Here is a 13,822-nt window from a genome sequence, read left to right as displayed (position 1 = left end):
TACTGGGGGGTAATCACCATTCTCCATGAACTACGTTATTATTACTCACAAACACTTTCTTTTCTGTCAGATGTCTTAATCTACTTCAACACTGTGCTGTATCACAGTCATACTCCAATCCATCAGCTGTGGAGATTAAAAATGGATTAATGCAAAATTGTTTACCTATGTTGAACATAGGATTATAGCTCATTAATACATTTGTTTCTTCTATGTCTTTATTATGACTTTATCATAGCAAATCTAACATCATGGTAGCCTAACTTAACTAACCAATACACTCAATCTTGCTGGGCTAATGCAAACTGATAGCAGTAATGACTACTATGCCTCTAACAATCTTACGTTTCCTTTCCAGAAAAAAACTGTGTTGATCAACAAGAAAATGCACTAACTCACAATTTCTCATTTGTAGATTTAGAAATTTCTCATTTGTAGATTTAGAAGCAGAGCATCTGGTAAGGAGTGGTGCATGTGTTAGTTATTGTTGTATTGAGCTTCATGACGATTTAAACTCACCAGCTAGCCAGTTTCTGGAAGATAGGCTACATTTCTGCAAGGGCTGCTAAACTGGTCAGTCTCACTTGCACTATGTACTGCAATGTTCACCTGTGTTGTTCTGAATAACATAGTTACATTACTTGTATGATATACAATTACCAGTAAAATGAAGAAAGCACCGTGGCATGCACTAAGTAAATCACAAAATGTAAAGTATGCCGGTCATACATTTACTGCTTTCTCCCCCACTCCCACTCCACCTTGTGGGTGGTGACATGCTGTGGTCAGCCATTTTGTACATGCAGTAACCTTTCTGTAAATCACCAAGAAACATTAGCAAAGGATACCATTCATAGATGAACAATGGGTATGAATCTTCATTCTATACTCATTTAGTAAATAATTACTTTTCAAATAGGTATTTATCTGTATTTTGCATTTGCAATGATTTTAAAGAATTTTCATATATTACTTACAATTAAGAATAACACACACACACACACACACACACACACACACACATATATATATATATATATATATATACACACACATATTTATATAGATAAATGTATAGATATCCATACATACATACATACAGACATAAACAGTTTTGTATGTCAGGTGTAGGCATATGTGACATAGTAATTTAAAATAGTTATGCCTATATAACCACGTATTTATGCATACTTTCAGATAAGTAGTACTCTTCAGATAAGCAGTATATAAAGTACTTGCTATAGAACTCTGGCCATCTCTGTTGGCCCACTGAAACACATATGTCCTGCTGTCCCCCGCTCTACCTCAGCAGGTCACTGTACCTGTGCCTACACTGCTGCCCAAAGCAGGGGGATCCCTGTCAGGAAAGACATGTACTTCTCCAACTTCTGACATATGTCTACTTTCTTCCATTCTAAGCCAGCAGTTGCTTGCCTGCTCCAATCTCTGCAGGTACAACTCCTGCAGCAATTAGGGGAGGAACTTGATCTCTATCCGACCAGCTTGGGGCTTGACCCCGACCTTTAACAGAAGTCATTCTTATGAACAAGACTGAAGTATGTGAGCCAGATACAAGAAGTAAAAGACTGTGAATCTCACCATCTGAGGTCTGACTCACCATGCAGTCCATACACCTAGTTATCGGTACTACCTATGAAAGTATTAGCAGTGTGAAAGTAGGTTGACTGACTGGACTGCAGCAGTCGCATGGGCTTCCACATTTTTCTTTTCAGTACCATTGTTTCCTTTGTCATGGAAATGACAAAGTTTCTGCAGTATAATACCTAATCATTTTGTTGCCTTCATGTTTTTGGGAGTGGAAGGGTGCATTTTCTTGTTGTGAACTTTTGGGTTTTTATATTTTTTTATATTTGATACTACTTTCATTTCAGGTAAATGTGAACTCATCATAATCTCTCAAGAGGAAAACTGCACATATATATCTTACAGTAAACATTCTTTTCTATTACTACTTAAAATCCTACCTAAACAACTGCTACTACTGAAGACTATAACTGTGTAAAACAACCAATTAACTCTGATCTCTAAAATTTTCTGTCATGTCCTCACCATTTACTGCACAGCTTACAGCTGATAATTAAGTTTTGTAGTAGAGGTATCCTGCCAGTAAACAAAGCACATGTAGCAAACCAATAACTGATTGTTCAAAAAACATTAAAAAATGAATGAAGATGTCTAATGTACAATAACAGTAAGACATGCACCACACTGCATAGCTCACAGGAAACCCTACAGACATCAGCTATTATCTATGTGAATGTTTACTAAAAGGACCACTACTTGAATGTCAAGTCCCAAAAACAGTGGAGTAGATGACACATCTTTGCCAGATTAGCCATGTACCATGCATGAGCCTGCCACATGTGGTCTGATACTGGTGCTGCCGATGGGCAATCATCACTATCATTGCTGGTGGATGGAACAATACTGGATGCTGTATTGTCATCATGGGACAGTTGAGCAACAGACTAATGCACGATCATGTTATGCAGAATGCAACAAGCAGAAAACGTCCTGCATGCAGTAGCAGGATCATACTGACAAGCAACACCAGACTCATCAAGGCAATGTCAATGGGATTTCAGCAGGCGAAACACTCACTCTCTAACAATCTGTGCCTGGGACTGGGCAGTGTTGAAGTGTTCCTCAACAAATCCACAAGTGTCACAGCATAGTGTTATTGACCAAGGTTCAAATGGGTAGCCAGCATCACCTGGAAAAGAAAAAAGGGGGGACATAACAAAGAAAGGAAAGATCAGTCCTAAACAATACATATAACAAAATATACATGCAGAGATTACTATGAACAGGAAAATTTCACACTTATCAACAAGGTTCCATGAGGTACCCTACCATGCAGGAAGAGGCAGCAGAGTGAGCTTCTATGCCAGATGTGAGAGTCATAGGCACTAACATGTGATGTTGATTCCCCATACATCACACACTACCTGTCAGTTGTCAGAATGGCAGCCGTTCAGTACTGTTCCCTCTGTGGTTCAAATGGGGCCCTAATGGCAATATGGATGCAATCTATTGCACCAAGTACCTCAGGGAATTGTACCATTCCATAGAAGGTCCTGGCTCAACCTCCAGTCCACACTGGCCGATAAACATATTGATCCACACTTACCAAGATTATGTCAACAAACTGCTGAAGTATCCTTAAGGCAAAAGATTGAGAAATGCCCAAAATGTCCCCGATTTGTCTATGGAAATTCCACATAGCATGTATTGTGAAGACCTGTTCACAGGTATAGGAAGGCCACACCTCCTCCCAGTCCTTATGTGTGGGCCATACTCACTAAAGCCCACCTCACTATATCCCTATTTACTCTAAATCTATAAAGAATTGTTTGGCCTGCAAATTTAAAATGAGCTAATATTTGCTTCTGTCTGAGCCTTCTCGAGCAGCGATTGTCACTAGGTGCCTGTGGTTTTGTAGCAACTGAGACAAGCAGCTCACACTAGGAAATAGCCAGGATGGCAGCTGCAGAAAGCATTTTCACTGATTGCAAATTAGATAGCAAAGGTGTAACTTTGATTTTTATAAAGCATATACTCATGGCACAGAAAAGAATAAAAAGTGACAATGAGTCACAAGTAGACGAGAAAACTGCCTACTTAATACTAGATCATCATATACATTTCAGGCATTCTTCTTTTATATTTCAGTACACTCTCATTTGCATAAAATGTTTTGCAAAGTGGCTAAACCAGCCCCACCTAAGCACAGCTATTGACTATGAGTCACACAGAGGTCACTATGCATAATCAGTATGATTATGAATATCACCCATTGTTTCCAATAAAGATTGCAGTGTTTAATATTTTCAGAATCTTGGAATAACGTGAGTTTCTTAGAATCATTTATTTTTGCCATTCATGCAGAAACAGCATCATTTATTTCTTTATTTATTTTCATACTTAGTTAGTTGATTTTGTAGAATCAAATCCATTTTTCAAAACTGATTGTTCTGTTGAGACCATAGTGGTAGCAAACTGAGAAGGATAAATCAGGTTTTCCTATCCTCAAAAACAGTCTTCAGTTCATCTTGTGGGATCCCAGGCATTTCTAGGTAAGCTAGGAGATATAATCCCTCCATTATGTCCTGAGTCAATCCCTGGTCCTCTGTCCAGTGAGCAATGTCGGTTACAGCTCATTTGGCAGATGCCCATGGGGCATCCTCAGAAGGTGCTCTAGTCACTTCAACTGGCTTCTCTAAGTATGAAGGAGCAATGACTACTCTCTGAATTTCTCTCATATTGCCATAGCCCTCAGTCTGCCATGGATACTGACTTTAATTACTCTGTGAAGGAACCTCAATTCCATCTCTTGTGTCCATGATATAATCCTGTCAGTCACTACCCTAAGCTTAAGATCATTAGTGAAGATGTGAAAATAGACTGACTAGAACTTGATCTTATGACTTTACTCCCAAGTTATCACCACTGCCTATTACAATGCCTGCAATGGTGCAAAGGGGTGTAGTTAAATAGTAAAGAATTTGATAGAACACTCTATCAAGACTAAAATTTACACCAGCATGAGCTGGGTTGAATCACTTTCTGAATTAAGCAGCCTTACAGCACAGTACAGTAACTCCAATAAAGCAAAATGTTTACAACATGCAAAAGTGACTTTTTGTGCACAGTGTTTTAAGATGCATGCACAGGAAATGTAAGTAGTGTTCTTAATTTTAATATCAGAAAAGTTCTGCAAAGATGTCACTGAAGAACCAGTAATAACATGGCATTGCTTATATGCAGACATAACAATTTTTTAATGTATTTGTTAACAAGCTAAATCCATTAGACATGTATCCCTTTTCAGGGGCAGTCCAGGAGCCCTTTCTGGTTAAGTGACTTGCTATAGTAAGACAGAAGACAAATAGAGATTCAAAGAATCAACCCCTGTACCTTGGACTACAGGTGCATCTCTTTAACAGCTCAGTCTTAATCTGCATCATAACTGCCAGACAGTTACCATGCCTACAAGAAAAAAAAATGAAGTATAATAAATGTCAATTAAATGATGAAAAGGATAAAAGAATTGACCAACAAGAAACAAATGATAAATGCAAATAACAGTCGCCAGATGTTTGAAGAGAAAAGAGGATGTGACTAAATTGTGCATTGTATATTGTTAAGTGTTGACCCAAGATAAATTTGTTATAGCAGTAAATGAAAGGAAATTCAACTGTGAAACTACACTGAAAACTAAATATAGATAGCAGTAAACAGAGAGTAGTAGAGGCTGTTATAAAAGATAGAGATAAAAGAATTCCCGGAGGGATACACACATCTTTATCAGTGGCATTAGAAAAGACTTAGCACAAACAATGTTATTGTTTACATATGATAATTAGATATGCATTAGGTTAAACAAGTCAAAATGTACTGACAGAAATAAAAGGATATGCAGAAGCCTGAAGAACCTTTAAGAGTCTAGAATCTGAAAAATTACTGCCAGGAAGCTTTACATGCTACTTATGATGCACAAAAGTATTGCAGAGCATATCAGCCATACAGTTCATTTCTAATGTGTAGAAAAAAGGCTTTGTCATTATCATCTCTGATCACCTCGTGCAGTTCAGTTATATAATTGGTACTTCAAGTACACTACAGAAAAAATAGGATGCAAGACTTTCTCAAATTTATTACAAATGAGCATTACGATTACAGTCCATACAAATCAGAACAGAAGTCAACACAAAGGAAATACAGGGAAGAGTTAAATCTTTTATATTGCCCGTCTCTGTGGCACAGAGGAATGAAGCTCTGGTAATGATATAATAACCTGATTACAGGCTCAGGCACTGAAGGAGCTGATTGGAGGGGAGATGGCAGTGAGCAACCAATGTGGGTTTTACTTGGCTAATAGTCATCAAGCAAGTGAACACTTGCAGGGCATTGAAAAGGCCAAGATAAGTAATGTTGGTTTAGCGCTACCAAACCAATGTTGGGGTCCCTAATTAATGTGTGGATAGTACCATGCACATACTTGAGGAAAATATAGAAGCCCCTTTGCTACATGGATGTTTATGTCAGCCACTGAGAACAGCATTAGCACCTAAATACACATGATCTGATTGCCAAGTTACCTGTAAAACTACATAACACCTCCACTTATCGGACGTTAAGTGAATGAACTGGCTATATATTAATAAGGAGTGGTTTGATGAACATCAGGAGTGGAGAGAAAAAAACATATAGAATAAAAAAATTATTTCACAGGCTGGGCTAAGGAAAGATGAAAGAGTATTTATGGTAATGTAAAGAAGTTGAAACTGTAACTTCATTGAAAATGTACAGAGCAGCTGAAAAGAAGTTATGGAATTATAACAAGAAAAGCGATACACTTTAAAAGAGATATAGTAAATGTACTTATAAGAGCAGGTGGACTTCTCTGGACATACTTAAATGCTGAACATGTCTATTTGTATATGTATGGCTACAGAACACAGTAATTATCTGACACATAAAAGAGTCATAAAGCTGAAAAAGGTACAGAGCTGGAAAAGATGACCAGTTACATGGTTGTTAATAGGCAGCTAAAAGGGTAGTTAAGGCCACCATGTTGTACCACATTAAATCTGCAGAAATATGTCTGACATAAGCAGTTATACTTTTTTCTACTTTTAATTTTGTCCACATGCTTTAAGAGTTCTGCATTTAAAATTATTATTTTCTTTGTTTCAGATCTGCATCCAGCAGGGTTGGAAGGCCCCGGGAAGTCGTTTTGATGTGCTACCCCTTCTGCTGCAAGCTAATGGCAATGACCCTGAGCTTTTTGAAATTCCACCAGAACTAATACTGGAAGTGCCCATTAGGCACCCCAAGTAAGCAAATTATATTAACTTTTTCTGAACATGTCTTGGACTACACTCAGATACTGTTTTCAGGAGTTTCTTGATAGTTATATGGATGGGAGAATAAATTATATAAATAATGAGCTCTAATGTTCTGTACAAGAAAAAAAAAGTCAGGGAAAAAAACTCTGTCCTATTAGTAATTATCAGGGAAAATGACCTGAATAAAAATGCAAAGAAAAGAGAATATACAAATTGCAAGCATACTGTTTATCCATTCTTTTCCACTGAGCCCTATTTTTACACATATAGTAATTACATACTGATAATTTAAAATGTTGCAAAATAGTATGTTGAAGTAACATAACAAGATTGCATACATTGTTTCTTGCCCGAGTACAGAGAAACAGTCCAAGATGTTTCAAAGTATATTTCTGCACTTGGTGAGTGAATCAGGCACCCCCCCATAATTTTGTAGATATTTGAGGGTATAGAATTGTTAAAATCAGACTTTTTAAAATATCTTTTTTGCCCTTACTCCAAGGTGCACCAAACCAAGAGGTGTTTTATATATTGAAGTAGAGAATCTGGGGTGTGGGAAAGTGCAGTCCACTGAAAATGTTTTAAAAAGTCTGAATTAACTAATAACTCAATGAATCCTGTTTTAAAGCTTTTCCTAATTACTGTCCTAAATCATAAGGAATTGGTTGAATGTATACAATGTAGTATATTTTCCTTTTTTTGTAGCTTATCATTCCCAGGCAATCTATTCATTTAAATGACAGTGGTAGTTGAATGTGTTGCCCTCCTTATCAGTGTCTACCAATTCACAGATGATTTGCAGTTTGTAACAACTGTCATGATTTATTTCAGACTTAAGGAATTCTTGTATTGAAAAATAAAATGCTTCTGACTTGTGCATTAGTATACTGTATCACAATCTGTTTATTGAATAATCTTTATTTATGGACATCTAGAATAGTTTCATGTGCACTAGGTCAGTGAATGCCATCACTCAGGGGTCCCAAAGTGTATCTTGATGAAAATATACTTTCTTAATTACTTTGATAACCTCAAACCTTAAGAAATAAAAAAAGCTTTTTATGACATGACAGTGCCCCCCACCCCCAAAACCCATCAGAGCCTTCTTCAGCCTTTGTTAGCTAATTCTAAGTCTGCAACAGCTTATATTAAATAGATAATTCTATAATATCACAGCCTTGAATGAAAAGAGTTATATGACTGCTATGTATACAATTATACCATTTTCCATGTCTTTCATTATTTTAACAAATATACATAATTGATATTAACTGGAAAATATTAACTGCATTAGTTCAGATTAGAAACCTGTGGTGATCACTATTTTTATTTTAGTAACTACGGCTCCTAAATTTTACTTAAATTAGTTAATTAAGATGCTTTGCATTCTTAAACTTGAAGCATTTTTTTATCTGAATTTCTGTATTGTTTCTCATTTTGAAGTTGATTTTCCCTTTAATTTAATTCTATTGATCTACACATTCCAATATACATGTAAAATTACTTTTCAGTAAGACATATTCCCCCAGATTTACTAAACTTCCAAGCAGGACTAGTTTAGTCCTGCACAGAAGTGCCCTTTTAGGAACAGGATGACAGCGCGCCATGCATATTAATGAAGGCACGCTGCCCGAGCTCCCAGGCTTACACGGAGCATGTACGAATGCAGGGGGCATGCCTGAGAGCAGAGCTCTCAGAATAAACATGCCCCTGCAATGTTGAACAGCTCATAGGTGTCCACATATCCCCACCAACAGTACCCCATGTGTATGACAGCAACAAGACATAAAAATCAAAAGAATAAACCCCTGTATTGTCCTCTAAAACGCTGAGTACAGCTAACCATGAATGCATGTGTGTGCCCATTGCTTAGCTACAGTTAAAGCAGCTTAAAAGGTTGAAGAGGATAACAAGGAAGATATATGCAAATGAAGCATCTCAGCAATAGTGTAGTGGGCAGAGCGGTCGCCTAATGAGCAGGAATTCCCAGTTCATGTCCCACTGCAAACAGTCTATTTTACATGGCAAAGCATGGTATAAGCAACATTTGTATTGCAAAACCCACTAAATAACATATATTTATGAACTGGAGTACTGCAGGAAATGCACATGTGAAGAGTCAGTATCATAATGAATAAGGCAGCAGTAAGCAGGTGTAAGCACAGATAAGCAGTAGCAAGCATATGTAGGCACTAGTAAGTGTGTGCAAGTGTGTTTGTGCGGGGGTAAGCACTGCCTACACAGACTAAGCAAAGGAGAAGCTAACTGGGTGTAAAAAACTGTGACCAGAAGTTAGCAGTGCTTACCTCCACGCAAACCCACGCAAACTCGCTTACAACCACTTTAAAGTGCCTTATCACTCTGTATCCAATGGTCGATGTTCTGCCCAGCAACAAAATAAACAGCCTGTGCAAGGCTGGAACCCAGGACCATGCACACCATACACAAAATGATCTACCACGAAGCCATGCCAGATATGCATAAATCGTATGTTGTCAGAAACATAACCCCAGCCCAGTCATGCAACAGTACAGATAATGTATATCTACATCTAGATGGACATGTGTGTGTAAATATATTACTATCTAAATGGATACAACATATCCATAGATGTAGTCACACACACACACACATATATATATATATATATATATATATATATATATATATATATATATACATATATAGATAAATATCCAGAAACAAATATATGAACATATATGCATGCAAATGCTATCTACAAATATATATGTCAACACCTATATGTCCACATATACACAGCAATTTACATATATGTACACAGATATACATCTCCGTAGGTATATACGGACATAGTTAGAAATATGTAAGCAAATATATATACCCATATAGGTATATATGGCCAGACATCTTTAGATAGCAATGGTAGATTAACAGAAACTTATATGTCCACATGCATGTTAATGGGCTTGAGAGGCCCCAAACACATCCTGTACGAATTGGCATACCCCCCCAGCCAAACACGTCCACCCTGCAATACACTACCAAGCTCATTGTATTGTAAGTGTTTCATTTAAGTAGGGATTTAAATTAGTCCTCTTTTATGTTTCACATATTTACATCACATTCCCCTCCCCCCCACCCACTAGGCTGGCTGACCACTATGGGCCCATCCAACCCAGTCTATCCTCGACCCATACATTCATTACTCAAAGTTCTGCCCCCCACTGCACACACACAGTCACCATCCCTTCACTGGTTACCGGCCCGTAGCTACCACACCATCACACATTGCAATCCCTCCACTCACTCCCTCGGGACCCATCCTGTATGTTGTCCCAACCCAAATATCATAGGTTCATAGATTCATACTAGGCTATATGCCCTAGGGCATTTATAAGCCTAGCCAGAGTGTGTTTGGCTTTCGCCACCCATTTTAAATGAATTTTGCTATGCCCTTTTTCGAGGTTAATATACTGTGCCTCTGTCTAACAGTGACACAGAAGTGATACCCAGGGTAAACCTACGATCTCCCATCCACTCATCAAGATTCCGCTTGAAGAGAGTCAATGAGGGACTCTGCCTAACCTGGCTGGGATTTTATTCCAGAGTGAAGGGAGCCTCTGGGTTATGAATCTGTCCCTCCGGCATTTCCTATTTATTTCAGTGCTGAGGTTCAAGTCTCTCGAGCGCATAGCTCGATGGGATTTGGATTTTCTGAGGTGCAGCATGTCCATTAATTCCGGGTTGGACATGGCTTTATACATCAGGCACAGATCACCTCTGAGCAGGCGGTATGCCACTGAGTAGAGCTGGAGTTTCTTTAACCGGGCAGCATATGGCATCTGTTTGAGCCCTTTGATCCTCTTGGTGAGGTACTTTTGGGGTCTTTCCAGTTGCTGCAGGTGTCTGGTAAGGTACATCCCAAAAGGGGCATTGTACTCAATTATGGGCATGATGAGGGATGAGTAAAGAGGCACGATGACCTCCCCTGATCTAGATGTGAATCCCTTCATGATTAGATGGGCTATATAAAATGTTTTTCTAACCACTTTGGCCACGTGGTTTTCAAATGAGAGATTGCTATCAACTTGGATCCCCAGGTCCCTAATTACTTCTTCCATACTTAATGGATTACCACCTATGTGGTAATTTGTGGGCACTTTGATTTTGCCAAAGGGGATGACTATGCACTTTTTGGTGTTTACTTCAGGCCATGGCTCTGGCACCAGTTGTCTGTTTCTATGAGGCCCTTTTGTAGGATGCTTGTGTCGGCTGGAGAGTCAATTATGGTGCCTAGTTTGCAGTCATCTACGAACTTGGTCAGCCACAGCCCTTCCATGTTGGCCTGTACCTCCGAGAAATATATACCAAACAAGAGAAGTCCCAGGACTGAGCCTTGTGGGACGCCACTTGTAACTGGTTTGGAGTCTGACATGGCTGCAGCAATTCAAACCATGTGGGTTCTGTCCTTGAGCCAGTTTGCAACCCATCTAGTGACATAAGGGTTTATATTTAAGCTGGTGAGCTTATCTATAATGTCAGAGTGGGGTATTGTATCGAAGGCTTTTGCGAAGTCCAGGTAGACGGTGTGGACCACCTTCCCCTCGTCAATGGCCTTGGTGACTGTTTCTAAGAAATCGACTGGGTTTAAGAGGCAGGATCTGCCCTTAACAAAGCCAAACTGGGTAGGATCCAGTGTCTGTAAGTCCCCAATATCTTTATTTATGAGGTCCATGATGATCCTTTCCATAGCTTTGCAGACCAAGCTAGTCAGGCTTATGGGGCGATAGTTTTCAGGATCCATTGAGGCACCACCTTTGTGGAGAGGGACCACTGTTGCTGTATGCCACTCTTTGGGTACATATCCTGTAGTAAGGCTGAGATTGAACAGTAGTTTTATGTTTGGGTTTAGCTCTTCTTGGAGTTTATGTAGGACGCAGCCCGGGACACCGTCTGGTCCCATTGATGCTGTGTTTTTTGCTTTGGAGAGGGCGGCTCTTACCTGAGCATCTGAGATGTCAGGGAGGCAGCACTCTGCTGGGATAGATATTTGCCCTTTTGGTGGGGAGTGGGGGAGAAGTTTGTGCTGACCCTGTCAGCTAGGATGTTGGCAATGTCTGTGGGTTCAGTGTATTTTTTGTTATTTTGGACTAATTCTGAGCATATCTGGGAATTCCCACCCAGGTTGCTAACATAACTAAAGAAAGCCTTGTGATTATCCTTAGTGTCCTGTGCAATTTCTCCCTCGAAGCTGGCCTTAGACGATTTTATGAGTGCCCGTAGATTTTTGCTAATACTGATCAGAGATGCCTTCCCTTTTTGGGATTTTGCTCTATCATGTAGTAGCTTCCTCCTTCTATTGTATAGTTTGTTTATGGCTGGGGTCCACCAGACAGGACGCCTGCCTTTGGAGGATTGGGTCTTGGTTTTGTTTGGGATTGCATTATCCATGCATTCCTGAAGGTGTTCATAGAATGCGTTTATAAGGGATTCTGCGGTCTGGGCCATATTTTCCACAGGCCCGGAGGCGTTGAAGGATTCCACCTCTGTTTTGAGAAGTGTGAAATTTGCTTTAGAGAAGTTTTTCACTGTGATTTTCTGGGCAGGGGGTGGGGTCAGGATCTGAATATCCAGTGAGATTAGTTTATGGTCTGATCTTACCAGTGAGGGATACACTTCTGATCTGGAGCATAGAGCCCCCATGTTGGTGTTGATCAGGTCCAGTATGTTTTCCCCTCTTGTGGGAGTGGTAACAAGTTGTTCCATAGCATTTGAGTTTATAAATTCTAGGAACCTTTGGGATAGGGTGTTGGAGCTAGAGTAATGCTCCCAGTCTATGTTTGGGTAGTTGAAGTCGCCCAATATAATGGTGTTTGGAGAGACCTTCATATTTTCCAGTGTTCTCAGAAAGGCCGAGTGGGGTTCCTGAGTTTGGGAGGGTGGTCTGTATCAGGCTATAAACTGGAAAGCAGTTTTACCCACTGTTAGTTGCACATGGATAGTCTCTGATGCTTCGTGCTGTGCCACCAACCTGGGGGTGTGGGTATCTTTGACGAATATTGATACTCTCCCTCCATTTGTGGTTCGGTCCAAGTTTTGGGGCCGAAAAGCATGGTATGAGGTATAACCTGGTAGTGCTGGGGTGCTCTCGGGAGCCTTGAACCAGGTTTCTGTTACTGCACAGATATCGATTGTTCTCCATGCTAAGGAGGGTTTCGAGTGCGTGCATCTTGAGGTTTTATACTTCTGGCGTTGAGTAGCATTACTCTTAGTTTCTTATCCCTTGTGATACCTATGGAGGTGGGTTTGTCTTTTGAGCCTTGCCTAAAAAAGGCACTATGGGGGTGGCAAGAGCCTTTGCCAATATCCGAAAGCCCAGGGGTGACAGGTGCAAGCCGTCCCTATCGAAGCATCGTGGCTTGTCGAGCATGTCATCCAAGGGCTGACAGGCATTGGATCCCCTTTGAATGACACCAATACTTAAGCCAATTGTTGAAATTGATCATCTTGTCTTCATATTGTGGCATCATTCTTGGTGAGGGTAAGATGCTACTCAAGGTCAGGGTCATACCGGCCTGGGCTACATGTTCAGAGAGCTCCTCTATGTCTCTTTTCATGTAGTCCAGGGAGGTACGTCTCAGGTCATTCACACCAGCATGGACAATGACTGAGTCATATTTGTACTTGCCTTGGAGTGACCTGAGTGCTTGTGTTATGTGGCGGATCCTAGCGCCCGACAGGCAGCTCACCATGACCTTCTCCTTGTTCAGCCTGGTGAGCAGGACGTCAGTGTGTCTGACGATAGAGTCCCCTATTACAAGTGTATCAGGTGTGTTGTTTAACCTGAAGGGCTGTGACTGGCACACTGGCTTTGTGAGCTATGTGTTGCACGTGTTTTGTTTTGGGGTAGTGGTTGCTTGGGTGTCTGCTTTGGAGGTCTCTGCTGCTTAGGCAGATTTTTATTTAGA

At 40.0% G+C, this 13,822-nt stretch overlaps 1 protein-coding gene across 1 annotated transcript in view; it reads left to right on the top strand.

The window, feature by feature from the left end:
• Nucleotides 1-13,822, top strand: part of NOS1 (nitric oxide synthase 1) — a 1,255,637-nt gene that overhangs the window by 610,913 nt on the left and 630,902 nt on the right. The window contains exon 8 of the mRNA XM_044068292.1: nt 6,721-6,860. Coding sequence (XP_043924227.1) covers nt 6,721-6,860 — 140 coding nt within the window. The remainder of the gene's footprint in view (nt 1-6,720; nt 6,861-13,822) is intronic.

The sequence above is a fragment of the Protopterus annectens genome, chromosome 4.part0 (assembly GCF_019279795.1).
Source record: "Protopterus annectens isolate FY-2018-M chromosome 4.part0, PAN1.0, whole genome shotgun sequence".
Classification (NCBI taxonomy): Eukaryota; Metazoa; Chordata; order Ceratodontiformes; family Protopteridae; genus Protopterus; species Protopterus annectens.
The sequence above is the reverse complement of the archived record's forward strand: the minus strand, read 5'-3'. Positions and strand labels throughout refer to the sequence as shown.